A 22,553-nucleotide genomic window follows, 5' to 3' on the forward strand; every position below is an offset into this window, starting at 1 on the left:
CAGGTTCTGGGCATGGGAAGTGGGTTCTGCAGCTGTTTTCATAAAAAACGGATGCATTGCATCGACTGATTGAGAAATTCTGCTGCATCGCCCCTCAACGCCGATGAAAAGGCTGCCTGACGACAGCAAATCCACAGCTTGCATGGCTCGACAACGATGCATTGCCTTCACTTCCGCAAAGCTTAACTATGACAAAGCACCCCGACTGAGTGGAAAATATTGACACATCGAGCCCTCAGCTTCGACGCTTTGCTCCATCCAGCGTTCTTTCTCAGCGGGCCCTGCATGGGTCCTGTAGTCGGCCTGCCCTCCATCGTGCTCGTCCTGAACTTTGGATTTGCTCCTGTCCTTGCGACCTCAAGTAACCTTGTGACTGCTAGTGACCTCCAAGCACTATTTTTGATGTAATCTTCAAAAATTCATATTGCGATATTTGTTGTTTTGGTCTTGCTTTACTCAGAAAAATATTCTCTATTTGTTTAAACCTGTGTGGAGTTTTTGTGGTGTATTCATTGTGTTACTGTGTGTGTGTTGCACAAATACTTTACACATTGCCTCTGTAGATAAGCCTGATTGCTCTATGCCAAGCTACCAGAGGGTGCACACAGATTATCATATAGTGTATCTAGCTTACCCTGACTAGAGTGGTGGTTCCTGCCTGGCCTGGGTGCATACCTCAGCCAACCAGGAATCCCATTTCTAAAAACTTGATTAAAACAACCATTTGCAATGCAATAGGTCTCGCATTATTAAAGTTTGAGCTATTGGCATTGCCAAATAATGCAACACCAATAGCTCAAACTTTTACTAAGCGAGACCTTTTGCATTGCAAATGCTGGTTTCCATTAGAAGTCTTTGCCCCTTCCGACCTCTAAATGCAGATCCTGGTGCTGAGCTGTGCAATTGCTCTAAGAAGGGGTGAAAAAACGGCAAAGAATCATTAACATGCAAATGGTCTTTTAAAGACCTGTGAAGTACTTGGGTGCGGCTATGTGTGTGCCCGGGAAGGTGTCTCAGCCGGGCTGACACACATGACGGAGAGGGAGGGGGGGGTTCTGAGGAATCCTGGAGCTGACAGCTTGTCAGAGCAGGGGGTACTGCAACACTAGTTCTCTTTATTTAGACCACGCCCCTACTTAGATAGGCCACACACCTTTGATGTTTGCTCCGCCCCTTTTAGAGCACCCCCAGTTTTTTTCCCCACTGAAAGCCCTGCCAGAAGCCATCTTGCCATGCTTAGAGGCATCTTGGTATTACAAATGGAAAACAGAGTGGTTTGTCACAGCGCCATGACTCCAACGAAAGCGCCACCTGCAGGACCTCTGCCAACATTGAGACCCTCCAGATCCACATGCAGAAGCACCAATGCCCCCTGGTTCTGCACCCCTCGCTGCCTCCTCCTATAAGAGCAGAATCATACCATACAAACAAAAATCTACCAACCGTTTATTGTGCTGATTTGGGGAGTAGCAAGTGTGAAACACAAGTTGGCCTGTTACATGTCACTGAGGAGCACAGTGCCTCGTGTGAACCACCCCCTTCATTCTATCTTTATACATATATCTCAAGGTGTCTATGGGTGCATAGTTTTACCACTAGATGACGGGCATTTGTGCATCTTGTTTATTTCTATTTTTTTCTGAGCTAGAAGGACCTTTGACTGTTCAGACACCACGTGACCCCAGCTGATGTTTAATGTTTCCGATAGGTGACGGTCAGTCAATGTGTGGCACCCAGCGGTACGGGGCAACAGATAACCCCGTTCCATCTCTGCCTGGCTACTACCGGACCTACAAGCAGAGAGTAAACAGGGGCACCTCAGTATCTATAGCAACCTGGAAGCAATCAAAACACAACAAACAACAGTGTTTCTTCCGGGGGAATTTCTGCAGCATATTTCTCATTTGAGAACAGATCAATTGTAACCCAGTGGTATTAATAATTCAAAACATTTATCACACAAACACTAACCATAGTTGACCCGCATGTTATTCAGATTATAGGTCATACTTAATAGCTTGTAAATGAAGAAGGCTGTTACAGTAGTGTGCAAAAGGGGGCGCAGTGCTCGAGTGATAGCCATGTGAAACAAGCAATGGCCGCGCGGCCGTGAAATTGAGACGGCCGCGCGGCGCGTAAGTTTAAGGAAACCAGTGGTGCACACGCACCACAGAGGGGCGAGGGAGAGCGGCAGCGAGGCGAACGCGCACTGCTGAGCATGCTACACACGGATGGCAATTGGCAGAGCAAAGGCAGGACATGTGCCCGCCTTTGCCCAATTGCGTGCCTTTTAAAAAAACAGGAACCCCAATGGCTGCTTGCAAAAGTGAAACCACACGCACGAGCGTGTGGTCAGCTTCCAGAACCCCCTTACAATACGTCTCGCAACGCTAGGCGTGAGACCTAAAAAGGGGGGATGCCCAGGGCACAGGATGACTTTGCAAAACTAGTTTAACACTTTTTAGTGCCCAGCACTTTATAATTCTGCTCTTTAGTAATAAACTTTTTAGTTCCGATTAGCTTGGTTTTATCCTGTAAATGCATCACCAGTAATGAAATGCTATCAATTTTAGCCACTGAAGTTTTAAGTCAAAAACCTGGCACACTGTCAAAAATGTTAGCAGATTGGCTTATGTCGAGATACACAAGCCTTAGGTTATAGTAAACATTATTTGGCATGTACACACGCGGCAAGGCCCAACTTAATTTCGGCATTCGATGATAATTCACGGTCAAATGTCTAAGCTACTTAATAGATGCAATTTAAATGAGCATGCCATGAGTCTTATCGGTTTTAAATTCTACATGAGTTACAATGCAATAGGTCTCGCAATGACATTGTTTTGAGCTATTGGTTATTGAAAATGTTATATTTTTTTTCCCCTTTGTGAGGCATTAATCAAGTAATTGCATTGTAAATGACAATGCCTTTTATTTAGGTTTTAAAAACGAAAACAAAAATAAAAGGCATTGTTATTTGCAATGTCAATAGCTCAATTCTTGTAAATGCGAGACCTATTGCATTGCAAATGCTTGTATCTCTGAGTAATTTACTTTTGCCTCAGAGATAAACGACACTTACTCTGGGATTTTTGGACCAAGAAATACTTTTGAAAATAAATTTTGAAAATCAGAGCCAGTGTTAACTGAGTATTCTGGTGTAAACTGCCTTGTAAAGTCAGAGCTCAAGTGACAACTGCACTGAAACTGTCGTGTGGTAACAGAATTTAGTGGAAACGCTCACTGCCCCTTAATTCTGCAAATCTTTACACCTACACTAACTAACATCACAGCATTAAACACGGACAAAAATTGTCCTCACTCCTTCCTGCACAAACTGATTCTCAGACATTTATTAATATATATACATAAAATGACAGTTCTGCATGTGTGCACGCTTAAATTCATGTACATTGGCACTCAATGGAAATAACACACACATCTGCTGACACTCACATATATATTAATAAACATACATATGCACTAACAGAAACTTGTCCACTGGGGCGCACACACACCAGCTGGCACTCATATTATTTTAGGTTTTTGCATTTTTATATAGCGCCCAATTGTTTAACTTGTGAGTGCCTGCTACCCCCTTAGAAATTGGACTCCAGAGGTGTCCGTAATGGTAATAATCCACCTTTCTTTCAAGCAGTTGGTACTGGTGCAAGAAACCTTACAATAAAGTGTTCTGTTTATGTCCCTCGCAACCCCTCGGTCTGGGGTATAAAATGGCTGGTCTGTCACCTGTGGCCGTAATGCCACATAGTTCATGGCTACACGGCCCCCTCGTGTGCTTTATGTAATGCCGCTTTCAAACCTCGCCGGCTCCCCCGGGGCGCTGGCGCCAGCGTTCTGCCCCCATTAGTGGCAGAGAAGGCAACAACTTAATTTATGGGCAATCCAGATCAAAGTCATTAGACTGCTATTGTCAATGTGTTTTCACACCCATAATCCGAAATGCAAATTGGTACAAAGCAGGCAGTCCTTGAGAGCAAACGGATTTAGAGGCGCTGTTATCCATCAGGCTTGACTGCTGCGTCACCCTGGGCCTGGCTACAACATAAACAGAGGTTTATGAAGGGATATGGTCAGAGGCGAAGTGGTCCGTGAGATTATGGTAGTCTGTGCTGGAGACGTGCGCCGCTAGGCAGTCACCCCCACCTCTGACTGGACCCAGACCACGTGGGTCCCTGGAGACCGGTGGCGGAGCGCCGAGGCCTGCACTAATCATTTGTTAATTTGGTGTATTCAAGACAAAGGCGGCCGCCCTTGTAGTCTAATAGGGTCGCCATTCTCTCGTCTGCCCGAGCAAGGGGAGGCCAAAGGTTGTCATTCTTAGAACCAGATCAGACAAGCCATGCTCTCACGGGTTCTGCACTCTGGCGCATGGTTGTGGCTGGAGAGGGATTCCTTCAGCTAGTTTGTAGGTACCGGTCGCCATGGTTGTGGTGAATGGCACACAAATATTAAAAAGAAGGTGGCACTTTATGACAGAACTTACATCTCTGTATATAGCCAGGTTACATTCTGTTCACTATGCTGTCACAGCGGAGTGAGAAAGAAATATGCAGGAGTACTCCTTTAGAAACACTCGATATCTCTATGTGTAACTAAATGGTAATGGTAAAACACGTATGCTTAACACACTTCTGTAGTGTCAAGCACCTCTGAGCAGTGCCTGTCATACTGAAAGTGTGCCTGGTAGTGAACATACAAAGGACAGTGGATTAGTAAGCATTTGTGGCATGTGAGCAGAAACAGTTTGATAGTTCTTTGCCTCTGGTGCTGGTTTGTTGCGTTATTCGCAGCTCTCGTGACATGTCATAGAGTTAGTCTGGTAGTTTAAAGGGGGGAAAAATAATTGCAAAATCTATTTCAACACAAAGTCGACAACAAAATGTGGCCTAACGGCTAGAGCGGTCGACCTCAAAGCCGGGAACCGGGTTTGATCTCGGCAGAGACGCTCAATATCCTGTGATCCTGAGCAAATCACGAAATCTCCCCGTGGCTAACAAAATGAATGTGTCCATCTGTAACGCAACTGGTGCTATGTAAAGCGCTCCGATTCCTTCGGATCGAGTTCGCGCTATATAAAACAAAAAAGAAAATAGGAAAAATTAAATGCCCTGCTACTACAGGCTATTGCATAGGCAATTCTGTGATGAACGAAAATCACAAAAGTATACATCAGGTTTCAGAAGTCCCAATGAAACAAAAGCACTACGATAAAGAAGCACTTTGCTCTCAAAGCTCAATCTGACCAAAACCATGCACAAATTGCTTAAGCAAAGGAAAGCCGCTCACCTCTGTGTCCTACCTGTAATCCATTCCACGGGACAACGTTTCTTTATTTAAAACCACGTTTTAGCGTCAGTGCTAAGTAAAATACTTTAATATTGAGAGCCACTGGACACTGCACTATTTATAATCGACCAGGTATTGCTTTCTATACATTAGAAGGAGTGGGAACTTGTGAGGAGCCACTGCACATTATTGGCTGCACCCTACAGCTGCCGGAGGAAGGAAGTAAGGGCTTTGGAAACAAGCATTGGCCGCACGCACGCCTCGCGCTTAAAGTTAAAAAAAACAAGAGAGCTGTGTAGAGAGGCTGTTAGCAGGGTTAAGAGGTGTAGAGAAAGAGGGTTAAAGAGAGGGATAGAGAGAAAGCTGGAGAGAGAGGTTTAGAGCTAGAGGTACAGAGAGGAATAGAGTGTGAGTATAGAGAGCGATGGGTAGAGAGACAGGTATACTGTGAGCAAGAGTGTGAATTTGAGAGAGTCCGAGAGAGTTTGCGAGAGGTAGATATAGGTTGAGAGGAAGAGATACAGTTAGAGAGAGAGAGGTATAGAGGAGAGGTATAGAGAGAGTGGTACAGCAGGATGTGATAAGAGAGAGTGAGAGGTAGAGAGCAATGGGGTTTTGGGGGTGGGGGCGATGGTTGTGGATGGTTGTGGAGGAAGGAAGGCAGCTGAGAAAAGTAGCAAAGGGCAGCTGGCCGATTGCCTTGGCACCGATGTATGCCTGTGGATATCTACCTATTCATGGCTAAAGTTTCTTTGCAGAACAAATAAAAGTAGAAAGGAATGCGTGTGTGTGCCTATGTGAATGTGTGCGTGTGTGTGTGTGCAGTTGAGTGAAGTTTGCATCAATTTGGAAACTGATACCTGCCAAAGCATTAAGCATGGATTGAGAGGGTTAGAGAGAGTGGTAGAGGGAGATGTTAACCATGCCTGGATGGCTCTGCCTCCTGGGTCTCTGCGAAGAGGTGGGGAGAGAAGGGAGGGGGAAGGTCAATCCGAGGAGCAGAAAGGAAACTGATTAGAAGGGAGGGGGTAGTGCGAAAAGAGCGGGGAGAGAAGGGAGGGTGTGATACAAACAAAGGAGCCAAAGCTATAGAGAGGGGAGGGGGGAGTGGGAGCAGCTGTGCACGTGCATGTGATCGTGCACTCAAGGTTTAGGCCAGCCAAAACTGTGGGTAGCACTTTGAAAATCCCACATGTAAAATGTCTCTTCGAGCCTTTGGCTCAGCGAGACCTAAAAAGGGCCCTAACCTATTCCTGCAAATAACCACTTACAATGCAATTTCTTTTCTCGAAGCCTGTTTTACTTCATTCACCATCTGGTGAATCACTAATCGCAAGAAAGCACTGTATGTATCAAATAGAACCTCTAAACAAGCATTTGCAATGCAATAGGTCTCGCATTATAAAAGTGTGAGCAGTTGGCATTGCTAATAACAATGCAACACTAGCTATTGGCATTGTAAATGATAATGGAATTTATTTATGTGTTTGTTTTATAACATAGATAAAAAAGGCATTGTCATGAACAATGCCAATAGCTTTAACTTTTGCAAATGCGAGACTTGCTTTTTATTTAAGTTTTTTTTTTTTAAAACATGAGTAAAAGGCACTGTCATTTACAATGCCAATAGCTCAAACTAGTATAAATGCGAGACCTATTGCATTGCAAATGCTTGTTGTTACAATATGATCCTGGCTGGGCATGGTCTGGAGCCTCACACTTAGATGCAAATGCAATGGAGGGGAAACAAAGGCCCATAGCTTGTTATCACTTCACAGGTACTTAAGTGTGGCATGCTTCTGATTTTGTTCAGTCCCTATATACAGGAGGTATGCATGCACTGTAAGAATGTCAGATGTGTTGGGTCTGTCCCAGTATTTACACAAATAATTTTTTTAAACATTTTATTGCTTCTATAGTGCTACTCAATTTAATGTTACCATTATTATTGTATTCAAAGATTTACTGGCCATGCATCTCTGCAATGCATACATTAACCCCATAACATATTTTAAAATACAGTCTTTGCAGCTAATTAAACAGACCAGACATCCTGGTTTCTCTCCTTGTTGCCAATTTCTTAGTGGCTGAGTTTGAAAACAAAATCAATGTCTTAGTTTTGGCCCAGATTTTGCATCAGGGTTGCACCACTATATTGACACAACCCCGATGCAAAATCTCAATCGTTAAATCTCGTAGTGCGCTTAAATGTACTCATGATAGACCTGATAAACATATGTGTGAGGTGTGAATATCTGATGGCACTTCTTTTGATGTCACTTCATGCCATGTGTGATGATGCGTTGTGACGCCAGGCACCACGATGTCACTTGTATACTGCTTAACTTGGTTAGTATCCCCACTTATATTTTTGGGGACTTGTGCTCTCCCCACAAGCACCAAGCATCCCCAGCTATTCCTAGCTGCATATCTAATCCCAACCGTGCACGATACTCATTGTAAGGTAGCAGTGTGCAGTGTTTGAGATATTGTGTTTTGTTTGGTATTGCAAGGTGGTGAGTGTGACAAAATCGAGGACAGCAATAATGACAGGAAATATGTGCAGACCGTGTAGTGGGTAATACCACTGCAGGAGCGGTCACTGCGTGTAACGCCTGCACTGCTGTGCTCTCTTCACCTGATCTATGTACATCCGAACGCGCCTTCTCAGCATCTGCAGATCCATGCTGAGTTGCTCTGCTGCTGTCCGTGTGGGAAGGACAGACAGGCGAAGCCGACTACAGCAACCAGTTTGCGATTCTGCTATGGGGCTGGGAAGGGGCTCGAACACAGAAGCGGCTCTCATAGAGCACCGGGAAGGAAAGAGTGGCTCTACCGCGGCCATCTTGAAATGGTGAGCGAGTCTGCCAACCGGAGGACCCATTTGCCTGCAAACTGCAGTGAAGACGCAGATTTCTAAATAATTATGTTTCAGAAAGACTCGCAATCTCTTGTTTTAAAACCTACAAATTGTTTGTGCTTCTTGGAGGACATACCTTTTATTATCAAAACAGAATATCTTATTTCGGTAACGTTCTTAATACTTACATCAAAACCCTAATATTTTTTATGAAATTCCCAAAAAAAATGTTCAACGTAATCAATCAAGTTTTCCACCCAGACGGCTGTCTAAAAAACACCTTAGAAACTACAGACATGAACAGCTCTTAGCTGCACTGAACTAGATGAAAGACGGACCAACAAACTAGTTACATGTTACTTTCATTTATAAAATTTGAAAGCGGCCATGTTGACGTGCAAATCTTGCTTAGCATTTGAAATAAACCCAAACGAGTTTGTAGTTAGGTGTGCAGTATTACTTATTTCAATTAATAATTTAAATGGCCAAACTATAACTGTTATTATGAATACAATTTGAAATACAGCGTAATTACGTATTTTCTCTGTTTTGTAATCAACTTGTATTTACACACTTTTTAATCATATGTTAAAATATTTTGAATAGCTTCTTCTCTTTGCAATATCATGTCACGAATGACGCGATTGATGTCTAGATCGAGAATATTAGGATGGTCGCCTTTATTGTCTGTTAAAAAAAAACGAGTTTGTGATTCCGGTCTACGCCTTTAGGGCGAAGACAACGTGGAATCAACTTCCGACACATGTTTATCGGAAAAGCGGGAAGGAAAGTGTTTTTTTTACAAAAGTGTAGTGTCCCACTTTACCTTGGGTGATGTCCTAAAGAAGCAAGATGAATCCTTTAGATGTCAGTGGCTTAGCCTGCCGACCTTCCCCGCTAAAACGATCACGTACTAAATCGATTTCAGTACAGGGTGACCTGAATTTAAGGGAGGGTTAATTCCCAAAGGTTTCTCAAACCATGTACAAAAGATTGTACTTCACAGACATTAAGATCTGGGCACAGCACTTCCAATGCGGCACCAGATGCGGCTTCCAAGCAAAGGGAAATAAAGGTCATAACAAGCGCGCACTGAAGTTGACGAGGAGGGAGTGGGAGGGGGGAGTGGGGGCGGGCACAGTGCAAATGGTGTGCACTTTGATGTCCTCCGTGGCCGCGCGGCTCACTGAAGGACATCAAAGGGGCCGCGAAGTGATCAGGCAGTGCTTTTCAGGCTGCCAAATGGTGCGCGCGCCCGGCGCACATGCACTGTATTTGGAGGCCTGAAAAGCACTGTTTGCACTTCCAAAACTCGCTTACTATAAGTCTTGCCAGAGCAGCGCTAAAGCGCTGTCTCAGGCGAGACCTAAAAATGGCATTTGCGCCTCCTTTATTCTTTTTGCACATAAAAGAATACACCCAGAGTAGGAGTTTACAATACATAAATTGTATCCATAACATAAAAATTACTATTTGCAGAGTGTTTTTTTCATTCACTTCACCCAATATGCTTAACCCCTATACCTATACTATTCCAATACTATATGGGGAAAATCTCCTACACACCAAACATGATGCCTACATCAGTTCTGTGACATACAAAACATTGATACATATACCACAACATGGCACCCAAGAACAGTTTGCATAGAAGACACCAATGAATCCTATGATTCACAAAACCAGACTATAACCATTTCCGCCTTCTGAAACTGTCCACACCAATTCAGAATAGCGCTGGTCTATATGAGAACTCTCCTCTACATTCAAAATGGTGCCTCTATCATTTTCATGACATACAAGGTACAGATGTTCACTCATCTTCATGCACTGACTCCATTACTCAGTACCCATTCAAAAATGTCTGATTCTGACTATGCAGTCACACAGATCAGACTAAAACCAAGCCTACGTTTCCTGAACAGATTGCACCAAAACCAGCTCTTCTGATAATGGAACTAGCAGACTATTTCTGGGTAAGTGTTAGAAATTGTGTTACTGGTGGACTGGTATGTGAGCCCTGGTCAAGCAGCAACCACGATCATAAGGCACAAGCAAACCCCAAATAAACCTGTGCTCACCCCCTTTGTAGTTTGGCAGAGAGCAGTCAGTCAGGCAATGTGCAAAGTTTTTGTGCAGCAGTTCAGACAGTATAACAGTGAAGACACAACACAAAAAAGGATCCCACACCATCTTAGAAAAATAGAACAGAGATTAAAAAATAAAACAAAACATAAAACGACAACAATCCGGTCAGTAGAACTGGAGATATGTGCTTAAGAATAAAGTGAAAAATAGCTCTTGAAAGCACAAACTGCAAACCGTGGAAAGTCAAAAGTTCAGGCCAAACCGCGATCGCGTGCAGGCCACTTACAGTCCCAGATTAGTCCTACTGAAGTTTTAGCTTCTCAAGTTTTGTGTCAAGAGCCCCATTTGCATTGGAAAGGGTCGGAGGAAGCAAGGAGAGTGTCTCTGGCGGTGGTCGGGGTAGCATGAAGAGCAGGCTGGGTGTCGTGGGTCCAGGAGCTGGTTAGGGAGCCTTTAAGTTCCTAAGGCTCAGATCAGGAGGCCAGCAGACTAGCCCTTAGTCACTCGGAGCCCTGGATTCAAGATGAAGTTGCAAGTCCAGTTCCCCAGGCAATAGGGAAGCAGGTCAGCACAGCAGGGCAGTAGTTTAGAGAAGCAGTCCAGCAGAGCAGCAGCACAACAGTCCTTTTTCCTGGCAGAGTGTCAACAAATCCAGAAGTGTAATGAATTTTTGGTGTCTGAGGTCCAGTATTTATACCCAGGTGTTCCTTTGAAATGGAGAGAAGCCTCTATAGGTTTCTCTTTGAAGTCCCGAGAAATGGGGGTCTCTAATTGGCAGAGATAGGTAAATATGACCAAGTAGGGACCCTTGCGTCTAGTCAGGGTTAAGGGATACACACTTTAGGTAACCCCTTCTCACCCCCTTGGCAGCTTGGCATGAGCAGACAGGCTTATCCCAAAGGCAATGAGTAACGTATTTGTACTCAAACACACAGTACCACAGTGATAACACCACAAATGAACACCGCATCAGTTTAGAAAAATAAAGTATTGTTATTTAAACTCAACAAGACCAAAACGACAAAAAAACAGCATTTATGTATTAGAATATGACTTTAAAATGAACGACTTCGTGACAGCACTAAATCCAAAGTAAGGCGCTGACCGCGAGGTGTGCAACGTTGGACACAAAGTCAAACGGACTCCCAAACAAACAATACCTTGGAAAACAAAGTCTATGATGATGCACGGCGTTGTGGAGGTGAGGGGTCGGTGCCGAGGTCGAGGCCGGCTCCCTGGCTGCCACGGACCGTGAGGAGGTGACTTGTCGAATCCAGGACAGGGGAAGTCGGTTGCGTCAGCGGTGAGATGTCGGTTCCAGTGAGATGATGCAAAGTCAGCGAGTTCATAGAGTCACCATCGGCAGGTATCGGCGCCGCAATAACTGGATGCAGGCACTGGTGGTGACGATGTCAGTGCGAGTGCTGGTGTCGGGAAGGCCGATAACTGCAGGTATGGAAGTGCATCGAAGGGCGTCAGAGCTGTAGTGCAGGCAGGGTGGTGCATCGTGCACTTCACAAGCAGTGCCCCCTGTCTCGGTGTAGGTTGCATTATTATGGCGGCTGCGCTGACGATGTCAAAGATTGTTTCTTTTCGGTTCCTTCCAGCTCCCAACAGCAGGTTCAACCTCTAGAGGCCCAAAACTAAAACTGGCAGGGAACAACACCCAGCAATGGAGTTCCGGGGAGCTGGTGGGGAAGTCTTTGTGTCCCTTAGACTTCGGAACTGGCGGCCCGCACACACATGCCCTTGGAGATTCTTTGTTAGAAATGGGGGTCACTAGTTGGCAGAGGTAGGCACCTTTGTCCAAATAGGGACCGTTGTGTCTAGTCAGGGAAAGGGGGATACACACTTTAGATAACCCCTGCTCACCCCCCTTGTTAGCTTGGCATGAGCAGACAGGCTTATCCCAAAGGTAATGTGTTAAGTATTTGTACCGACACTCAAAGTAACACAGTGAAAACACTATAAATGGACACCACACCAGTTTAGAAAAATAAGGTATCTTTATCTAAATGCAGCAAGACTAAAGAGACAAAAAAAACAACATACAAGTATTAAGAAAAATTACTTTCAAAAGGTTTTAGCAACTGAGTCCATAGAAATCAATGGATGCGTGATTTCTTGCAAAGTACCTGGCGTTGCTACAAAATTCACCAAGCCAAACAGCCGCAGCGATGGGAAGCGTCAAAAAACAAAGAGATGCGTTGTTTCCTGAGACCTTAGTGGATGAATGCAACAGTTCTGCAGGGCATAGGGAAGCGGTGTGTCGGGTCCGGTCTGTAGGTGGGAGCGATGCGTCGATTCTGAGACGACTCCAATCCACAGGTGATGCATCAGGGAAAACTTGCTGCACAGGGACAATGTGTTGAATTCCGATTTCTTTAGCCGCGATCCCTCGATGCGTCGATTCTTGCAGCTGTGACAGGCTCAGCGTCGGATTTGGCAGTGGTGTGGCGATGCGGGAGATTCTTCTCGCACCACGGCGTTGCAACGGAAAACTGTTGCAAGAAGAGCGATGCGTCGATTTTCTTGTTAGTGTGTTGCTCTCCTGCTCCCACCAGCAAAAACAACCTCCAGAGACCCCCACACATTCACAGGCACTTCTTGGCAGGTCAGAACTCCCAGCAAGGAAGTTCAGGGGAGCTGGTGGGGAAGTCTTTGTATTACTGAGACTTCAAAACATGAGGCAATCTCTACTCAAGCCCTTGGAGATTTTCCTCAAGCAGGGGACACAGCACACAGCAAAGTCCTTTTCCTTTCCTTGGCAAAAACAGCAACTGCAGGCCAACCCCAGACACACAGCAGGGGGAGTACTTCTCAGTTACTCCAGTTCTTCTCCTTGGAAAAGGTTCCTCTTGCTTCTAGAAGTAGTCTAAAGTCCAGTTTTTTTTATCTAATACATATACCCCAAAATGTATTTGTTCTCTTTGTGCTGAGAAGCCCTGTGCTCAGTCAAAACCAGACCAGCCCTCTCTGGTGCAGCTTCCCGGCAAGAGGTGGAGACAGCATTGTAGAAAGCATACCAGGCCCATTCAGGTGAAAGGAAATCTGCTCCCCCTACTCTAAGTGCAGCCCAGGTCTTTTCAGCCCAGCCCTGACACATCCAGACTCTCTGGAGCCACTGCACCTTTTCAGCCCCTGTCACTCCACAGTCAGACAGCCAATACACATCCTAGCAGAGGTACACTGGATGGCTAAGCAGGAAAATACCTACTTTCTAAAAGTGGTATTTTCAAACAAAGAATGGGAAAATCACCCTCACTAAAAGATGCCTAGCATTATTTCTCCATCTTGTTCCAATGGGAAGTTATATTTATAAGATGTTACAAATAAACTCCCATTCTGTCCTTTGGGGCAAGATAGCTTTTTAAACAATCAGTGCTGCAGGCTCACTAGTAGCATTTGATTTACAGGCCCTGGCACACTTAGTGCACTTTACTGAGGGCTTACCAGTAAATCAAATTATACAATCAGGGAGAACAAATTGTTAAAACAATATCTGCAGGGAGCACTTGCACTTTGGCACTGATCAGCAGTGGCAAAGTGCCCAAAGTATCTAAGCCAGCAAAACAAAATCCAGCAAAGCATCAAAAATACAGGAAGAAGAGGCAACAATTCTGGGGAAATCACAACAAATTCAATTGAATTAAAATGTATAAAGCGCATCTTATACCCGAAGGCGTCTTGGCGCTATACATGATCTAAGAACAGTAAGAACACTAGTACAGAACAGCAAACATGCTGAACGATTCAGATGGTTTGTGTGTACAACCAAGTTTTCAAACCTTTCCTAAAATTGATCAAAGAGGGTGCTGTTTTTAAAGTAATGGGTAATGTATTCCACAGCATTGCTGCTGATCTGGAGAGGGTCCTGCCTCCCCAGGTAGCCTTCGTGAAGGGAGTAATTGCCATGTTCCTGGCTGTTCCAGACAGTAGGGTTCTATTGGGAACATACCATTTTAATTTGTTCCTAAAATGTGTTGGTCCCAGATTGTGTAATGATTTAAAAGCCAGGCATAAGACTTTAAACTTACATCTCTGCTTGACTGGAATGATTTAAAAGCCAGGCATAAGACTTTAAACGTACATCTCTGCCTGACTGGAAGCCAATGTAATTTTTTTATGGCTTCTCTTGCTGAGACATTTTTAGGGATTTTTAGGATGAGGCGTGCCGCCGCATTTTGTACAATCTGAAGCCTGTTGATCAGGCCTGAATTGATGGTAAGGTAAAGGCTATTACAGTAATCTAGGCGGGAGAGGACCAAAGCCAGAGTCACTGTTTTCAGGAGATCCTCTGGTATGTATTGCTTAATTTTATTAATTAATCTTATAGTACAGAAAGAGATGGCTGTGACTTTACTGACTTGGGCCTTAAATTTGAGTTCTTTATCGATAATAATGCTCAGATCCTTGGTTTTAGTGGCGGGTACCGGTAGCACATCGAGTGCAGGTGGCCACCAGTCAGGTGTCCAGAGGGAGGGTTTATTGCCAAAGATGATACCCTCTGTTTTAGACGCGTTCAACTTCAAACAGTTGACGTCCATCCAGTCACTCACATTCTTCATACAGATCTTAAAGGCCTCGCCCGGGTGCTTTTCTCCATTTGTTAAAGACACCACAATCTGTGTGTCATCAGCATAGGAAGCTAGGACAAATCCTGCTTTTTTTACTATCAAGGCAAGTGGCGCTACATATAGATTAAAAAGTGTGGGACTCAGGGCAGAGCCCTGCGGAACTCCGCATGGTAAGGAAAACTGTTTAAAGGTTACTTCGCCCATTGCTACATTTAGTTGCCAATTGTTTAGAAAGGATTTTAAGAGTGCAGTGCCTTTTATTCCTGCTTCCTGCATACGGACAGCCAAGATCTCATGGCTGACCGTATCGAAGGCCGCCGAGAGATCAAGCAGCACCAGCGCGGCCGTTCCTCCTCCGTCTAAAATTGACCGGATATCTTCAGTGGCAGTAATTAAGGCCGACTCAGTGCTGTGATGCGTCCTAAATCCATGTTGTGTTTCGTCTAATAATAAATTAGATTCAATGTGTTCAGTAATTTGTTTGTTCATTAAATTTTCAATGCACTGGGCAGCAAAGGGTAATCTTGCAATGGGGCGATAGTTACTGGGTTCTGAGCTATCAAGATTGTCTTTCTTTAAAAGAGGAAGAATGGAGGTACGTTTCCATTGAGTGGGAAAAATTCCACTGACAAATACTGTATTAATGATAGAGCCCAGATACACTGCTAATTGTGTAGATATCAGATGCATTATGCTGGGCGGCAGGGGTCATATGGAGAACCTGACTTAATTGATAAAATAAGGTCTATTAGTTGTTCATCTGAGGGCTTTTTAAATTCATAAAAGCTAGTTATATCTTTCTTGGGGTTGGATTTATACTTGCTCTGAATATTAATACTTGTGAACTTGTCATAGACGTTAATCACCTTTTTTTAAAGAAGTTCGCTAGCAAGTTACAAAAATCCTGACTTGATTCCATATGACTGACCTTATTAGGTTTAACCAGTCTGTTGATCACCGAAAATAGAGTTTTATTGGTGTCACAGGCATTTTTTATTTGTTTAGTAAAATAGTCTGTTTTGATGCCAAGTCTAACATTCTTCTTCAAGCAGGTTTTTAGGAAAGCCACTCTTTGTCCTTTCTTTGGCAAAAGCAGCAACTGCAGGCCAGCCCCACACAGCACACAGAAAACAGGTAGTACTCCTCCTCACAGCTCTCCAGGTCTTCTCCTTGGCAAAGGTTCCTCTTGAGTCCAGAAGTGATCTCAAGTTCTGGGGTTTAAGGTCCACTACTTATACCCCATTTTGTCTTTGTTCTTCTTTGTGCCAGGGTCTCTGAGCCCAGTCCAAACCAGTTGTGTCCTCACTGATGCAGTATGACCACAGAGGGTGGAGATAGCATTGTGCAAGGGAGACAGGCCTTATTCAGGTGCAAGGACAAACTCCTCCCACTACTCTAAATGCAGCCAAGGTCTATTAAGCTCAGCACTGAGTCACCCAGGAAGGGCCAGGCACACCTCAACCCCCCCCCCAGTGGCTATCTATCTGCAGAAAATACACATCCCCAGCCCCTGCCACTCTAAAACCAGACAGTCAATCCACAACTAGGCAGTGGCACACAGAATGGTTAAACAAGAACATGCCTACTGTCTAATAGTGGCATTTCCAAACACACAATTTAAAAACCATATTTACTAAAAGATGTGATATGAAATTCTGAGTTCAGAGAGCTTAAACTGTATATCTTTATCTTGTCCAAATTGGACGTTATACTTGTAAGATGTTGCAAAGAATCTCCCATGCTATCCTATGGGACAGATAGCCTTTCAATAGTGAAAAACTAAATAGGTGGTATTTCACTATCAGGACATGTCACTCACACCAGTACATGTCCTTCCTTTCAAATACACTGCACCCGGCCCATGGGGGTACATTGGGACTACCTTAGTGGTGCCTTACTTGCCAGGTCGACTTGGCAGTAAAAAAGCTGAGCGCAGACACTACAGTGGCAGTCTGGGATATATTTACAGGGCTACTTAGGTGGGTGGCACAAACAGTGCTGCAGGCCACTAGTAGCATTTGATTTACAGGCCATGGCACACCCAGTGCACCTTACTAGGGACTTACCAGTATATCAAATATGCCAATCCTGGACAACCAATCATAATAACAATTTACACAGGGAGCACTTGCACTTTGACACTGATTAGCAGTGACAAAGCGTCCAAAGCATCTAAGCCAGTAAAAACGAAATCCAGCACAGCATCAAAAATACAGGGGGTAGAGGACAAACAGTCATGGGCAACCATGCCAAGGATGCCAAGTCTAACAGTTATCTCTTACCGTTTAGAAATTACACTTATAAAATGTAATAAGGCAACTCCAATGTTATCCTAGGGGGGAGATAGGCTTTGCAGTACTGAATAACGAATTTAAGAGTTCTTCACTTCTAGGACGTTTAAAGTACATGTCCTACTTTTGAAGCCCATTGTACCCTACCCTCTGGGCTGTTAAGGGCTTACCCTAGGGGTGACTTATATGTATTAAAAAGGAAGGTTCGGGCCTGGCAAATGCTTTATTTTATGTGTGTATCAGGAAAATATATGCCTGAATCCCTATGTGCACTGTTAGTGGTTAATAACCTATCACCATTAACAATGTATACACAAGTACTTTAAACAATTTTACGCAGCAAATTATTATTATTTCTTTTGTCTTTTTACAATATTCCATGTATTTTACAGAATTTCACAATTCAAGAACAATATTGTATCATTAATACAGAAATACATTATTTATTAATTATTGTGGATTACACTCGATTCTTGTATAGCCCTATGTATTTCGGGACATTGGTCCCTTCCTCAGGGGCCTCGGAAACAAACAACAAAAATATTTAAATCAGCAAATGTTGGTGAATACATTTGAACCATTATATCAGCAAATAGAATTAGGCAATGCTTGATTAGCTGTATTTGTGTCCTTGGTGGCGATATTAGGTTTTGGTTAATTTAATTATTTTTGTTGTTTGATACAGAGGCCCCTGAATGTCGCTTTGTATAGTGTTATTGAGAGATCATGCAACAAGTGATGTCACTTCTGCTACCACCCTGTCTTGAAGATATCTCCCATCGTTTGTATGATGACTAGATTTAATGATAAAGTTTTATTCAATTTAACATAATTGCAACACAGTGTACGGTAGTTTGAAATATTTTTGTTTGACAGCAAAAGGTATGTTTGTCTTTTCACTCTACAGGAGTGCCTTGTGAAACCAAAATAGTTTCTCCAACGATGATCGTGTGCACCACAGGGCCAGTTAAACACCATAGACTAAAATCACCACAACCAGGTACTTTGTGAAATTGTTTTTTTGGGTTGTAATTGTGTAAACAAAAAGAATAATGTATTTTAAATTAGTTTCTTATTTGTAAACGCCTGTAAACTAGACAAAGTAACAAATTACTTTAATAGTTTAATTGAAAAAGTTATGTTATCAATTGTGGATACATTCTGATTAAAAAGGGCCACCAACTTTATTTAAACATCTGTTATGAAGACCGGTGTAAGGGCATTTTTTAGGATGTGATGCAGAAAATTCGAATTTGGAGGGAGAGAGTAGATTTTGCGAGTGGTGGGTGGAGTCCCTAAACCTTTGTTTGCCACCAAACGTCACTGTGAAGTAAATAGTGACATGAAATAAATAAATATATATATATATATATATATATATAGACATATATATATATATATATATATATATATATATATATATATATATATATATGTGTGTGTGTATATATATATATTTATATGTGTGTGTGTGTATATATATATATATATTGGTTCCTTAAACCATAACTCCCACACCTGTCAGCGTGTTGTTATAGTTAGGTCAGTTTCCATTGCTAAGCAGTTTGTTGTTTTCTTAATAACCATGCCATACCATTTGATGAATCTGCAAGAAAATTCCCATAAGTTCACTAGATTTTGATTTGGCATGCTCAATTTTGTTCTGAAACAACAAAGGTAAGGGGAGGGAGGGAATAACCAGTGATGGACCAAAATTATCCCCTGGCTCAGGAGCGGAGCACGAAAGAGAATCACCTAAGCTTAAAAATAACAAAACCATAAATCTTGCTGCAGGTGTTGCAAACTCTGAGGCAGCAAGGCTCGAAGGTTTGAAAACCCTGCCTCATGGTCCATGAACCACGCGTTAAGGGATTTCGAAAACTTGTTGGGCCCTCTGGCTGGTTTTGCAAACCCTGTAGGAAGTCCTGCGTCTCTAAGGAATAACAGATCCACATTGGCGTTCTCAGATGCCTCCCTTAAAAAATAATAAATTTAAAGGAATAATAAAACAAAATTGAACAAAAATGAAAAAAAGGTGGCCAGCCTCTACATGCTGCTGTCGCTGCTTTTTTTTTTGTAATCTGTGCACTGGACAATGTTAACCATGTACCAGTGCCTGTTCTCGGATCTCTAAAACATGCCAAAATTAGCTTACTCCTAATTGACATATTTAACTTTCCTATAAGGTTAGCCTCCATATGGCCACGTGCACACAATACACAGAGGGTTGAAAGCAGTATCTCTGCCTAACACCCACTGCGCATGCCCAGTGGCCCAGGGCTGGCTTTCTGCAGTGGGGAGGCACAGTGTATATCTGGCAACCATGCATACCAGGGCTTGGCCGTCTGCAGTGGGCCCGCTGCCTGCAGTGGTATGGGCACCCGGTCTGGCCAAAGGCTATGTGTCACAGAGGGTGGAACCCTTTGGGCCATGCATGAATGATTATACAATGGGTCATACTCTGCAGGGAAGGGAATAATTTCAAAAAGGTTGGAGGCAGTAGTACTTGAATAAAAAGCAGAAATTCCATGAAGTTGTGGTAATGATTAGGTGTAACAACTTAGCATACATTTAAAAAACCTTTGAAATTCACTTAATACATAATTGCTGAAGGGAAGATATGGTACAAAACAAAACATTAAATTTCACCAGTTATTGCTAGGTCCTCAATCAATAACTTACTCAACAGCCATGAAAACCATAACTTGCACACAAAATGCAATGCTTATCTCTCAATATTTGTACTAATAAGTAAAAACACGTAAAATCAATGTGTCATAAAATAACACATAATCAAAACATATCAAATAATGTATTCCTAGTCCTCTCATGGAAAATGGTGATGTGATATGGAATTAGATTTGTAGGAATATTTATGGCTTTTGTAATTGCATCTGTCTAATCAAGGGTGAGGTCATGAGCTTTGCATTTGTTCTGCAAATTTTGCAATGTGATAGATGCAACCATAAATGTCTTAAGTATTCTTACTGATGTGATGAGATGACATATATGCCATACATTGCCCTTAATGTTATGAAAGAGACAACTAGGAATATAGTTATGGTATCCAGGTCTCTAGTGCAATTTATGGATTATGGTCATAACCATAACTTGAGAATTTCAAGGTTTTTTCTATTTGAATTGGCAGGCATATCTCCACTTTAACTGTGTTTTTTAAGCGACTTTCTAAAGTGTTTTTCTAGACATATGTTAATGTTTTGTCTTCATTGCGCACCATAAATTCACTTTAACAAGTTTTTTTCCTGGATTATTTTTTCATTATTTACCACATGCAACATTTCCTGCACTGACCTATCCATGGGCAGCTAGCCCCCGCTGTGTTCGCACTTCAGTCATTAATAGTGGGGGTTGGCAACAGAAACAAAACTGTGTCAAGGCCCTGCATCCAACCCTTTAAGGGGCATTCAAGCCCTGCTGTGCATGAACTTTTGCAGTGCATTGGGCCTTCAGCCAAACACATCAAACAACCCTCCAGTAGGGCAATCCCCTCTGCACAGGTCTTCAGTTGTGCACTGCTGTCGTTGGACACAGGCAGTCAAGTTGTGTGCCAAGGCCTACAGAGTGTGGCCAACTCCTGCTTTAGAAGGCCTTTGGTAGTGCTGTGCAGAGATTTGTCACAGGGCCGCATCTCACTGTGGGAGGGCAACCTGTGCTGCTCACAAACTCCAGTGGGGTTTAATGGCCAGGACTGGACTACAGCTAGGCCCTGCCCCAACCTGCCACTTATGTGTGTGGCGGTTAACCGAACAAAGTCGTAGTGTTCACATCTTGAGAACTCATGGGGGTATGTGGAACTCAAGAAGGATCCAGGAGTCACAAATTCAACATACGATTTTTGGATCTCACAATAAAAAATAGTATTTATTATTTTTAATTAATGAGGCATTTTGGGGTAGCCCCACATGGGACTGGGGCTAGGGGTAGGTTGCCCTTTTTAGTTTTAGTTTTCTCAGTACGGTACTCCATGCATTGTAATGTGTAATGGTGGAATCAACTGAAATTTTCCTGTGATTGCCAGCCAAGCGGAGCTGACAAATTCACAATCAGCAACTGGGTTTGAAAATCAACAGTGGACGAAAGTCTTCCTAGTCCAGTGGTGTTCCATTATTTTGTATCACAGAATCAGCGATAGAGTGATTTGTACACATATCACTGAGGCAGCGATTGGGCCTTGTTGTTAAGGTTAGGTCAGACTTTCCATTGAAAAGAGTTATTTGTTATGCTAATAACTGTGACACCATTCAACAATTCTTCACAAAACACAGGCCATGGATTGTTGTGGGATGGTGGAATAAAGAAAGGCAGAAGATATAAAGTAAATTAAGGGTAGCTTAGGGAGTGATATGAAAGTAATTGGAGAGTGAGTGGGAGAATGAATGAAAGCAGATCATGCAGAAAATACAGGTAGGGCAATAAGAGGAAGAAAAAGGCAGAGAGGAGTACAGCAGAATGTGCTCAAATAGGGGTGCAGTTGTTCTCTCTATACTGTGGGCACAGAAGCCCATTGCCCTTGGCTGAGTGACAGCCCTCATAAGGCCTACTTGTAGCTTTTAATGAGCCTGACCAGCAGCTTTTGAGACTTGGCCAAGATAAAGTGGAGTCAGGTAGGACAGTAGGGCATTGCCTGTTCTCCCTGCACTTTCACCTCTTTCTACTGGTTTTGTGCTCTACCTGCTGCTTTCCTTCACCTTTTGACCTGGGCTAGGTGCTGTTTCTCTGCTGGTCCTGGATGAAGAAGGTGCCAAAATAATAGTGTCTATTATGCACTGTTCTATTTCATTCAGCAAACCGAGAACCCGCTTGCAACAGAGCTGGCATCCACATAAACAGAGACACCAGCACAACAAGTAACGAGCATGAACCATGGCAAGCTGCAGGAATGCAGACACTAGGCGATCTGTACGAAGACGGGACACTACTATTTGATAGGCCAGCCCAGGACACTGGCTTCCTGCCAGGACAATTCATTCTACATCCATCTATAATAACGGCATTGACGAAGGCCTGGGGGGACATGCGCTCCTAACCACAAACCCATTTGGTTGTACAATATTTGCCCGTATGGCTAAGGGCAGCCATATAGTACATTGGTTAACAGAAGCTCTATTAACGCACACCATACGACCCTTAGAATCACTGCGTGCAGCTTGGGAAGTGGACAGGGGGAAGCCATGGGAGGACAAGGAATGGAATGGGATATTGACAGGTGCCAGACAGATCCCCATAACGCAAAGTTTTGCATAATTGAGTTCGTCATCATTCATAGAGCATATCTATCTGCACACAAAGTAAATAGATATTTTTGATTGGCATCAGCAGCTTGCCCCCATTGTGACCAAGCAGGGACCTGACCTACATATGTTGTGGTCCTGCCCTCTGCTACTTCAATACTGGTTTGAGGTGGGG

The 22,553-nt window shown here is 43.3% G+C and overlaps 1 protein-coding gene across 1 annotated transcript in view; it reads left to right on the forward strand.

Moving 5' to 3' along the window:
• Positions 1-22,553, forward strand: part of PKHD1 (PKHD1 ciliary IPT domain containing fibrocystin/polyductin) — a 1,788,124-nt gene that overhangs the window by 400,313 nt on the left and 1,365,258 nt on the right. The window contains exon 12 of the mRNA XM_085609531.1: positions 18,034-18,126. Coding sequence (XP_085465657.1) covers positions 18,034-18,126 — 93 coding nt within the window. The remainder of the gene's footprint in view (positions 1-18,033; positions 18,127-22,553) is intronic.

Source organism: Triturus cristatus, chromosome 6, assembly GCF_964204655.1.
Source record: "Triturus cristatus chromosome 6, aTriCri1.1, whole genome shotgun sequence".
NCBI classification, from domain to species: Eukaryota; Metazoa; Chordata; class Amphibia; order Caudata; family Salamandridae; genus Triturus; species Triturus cristatus.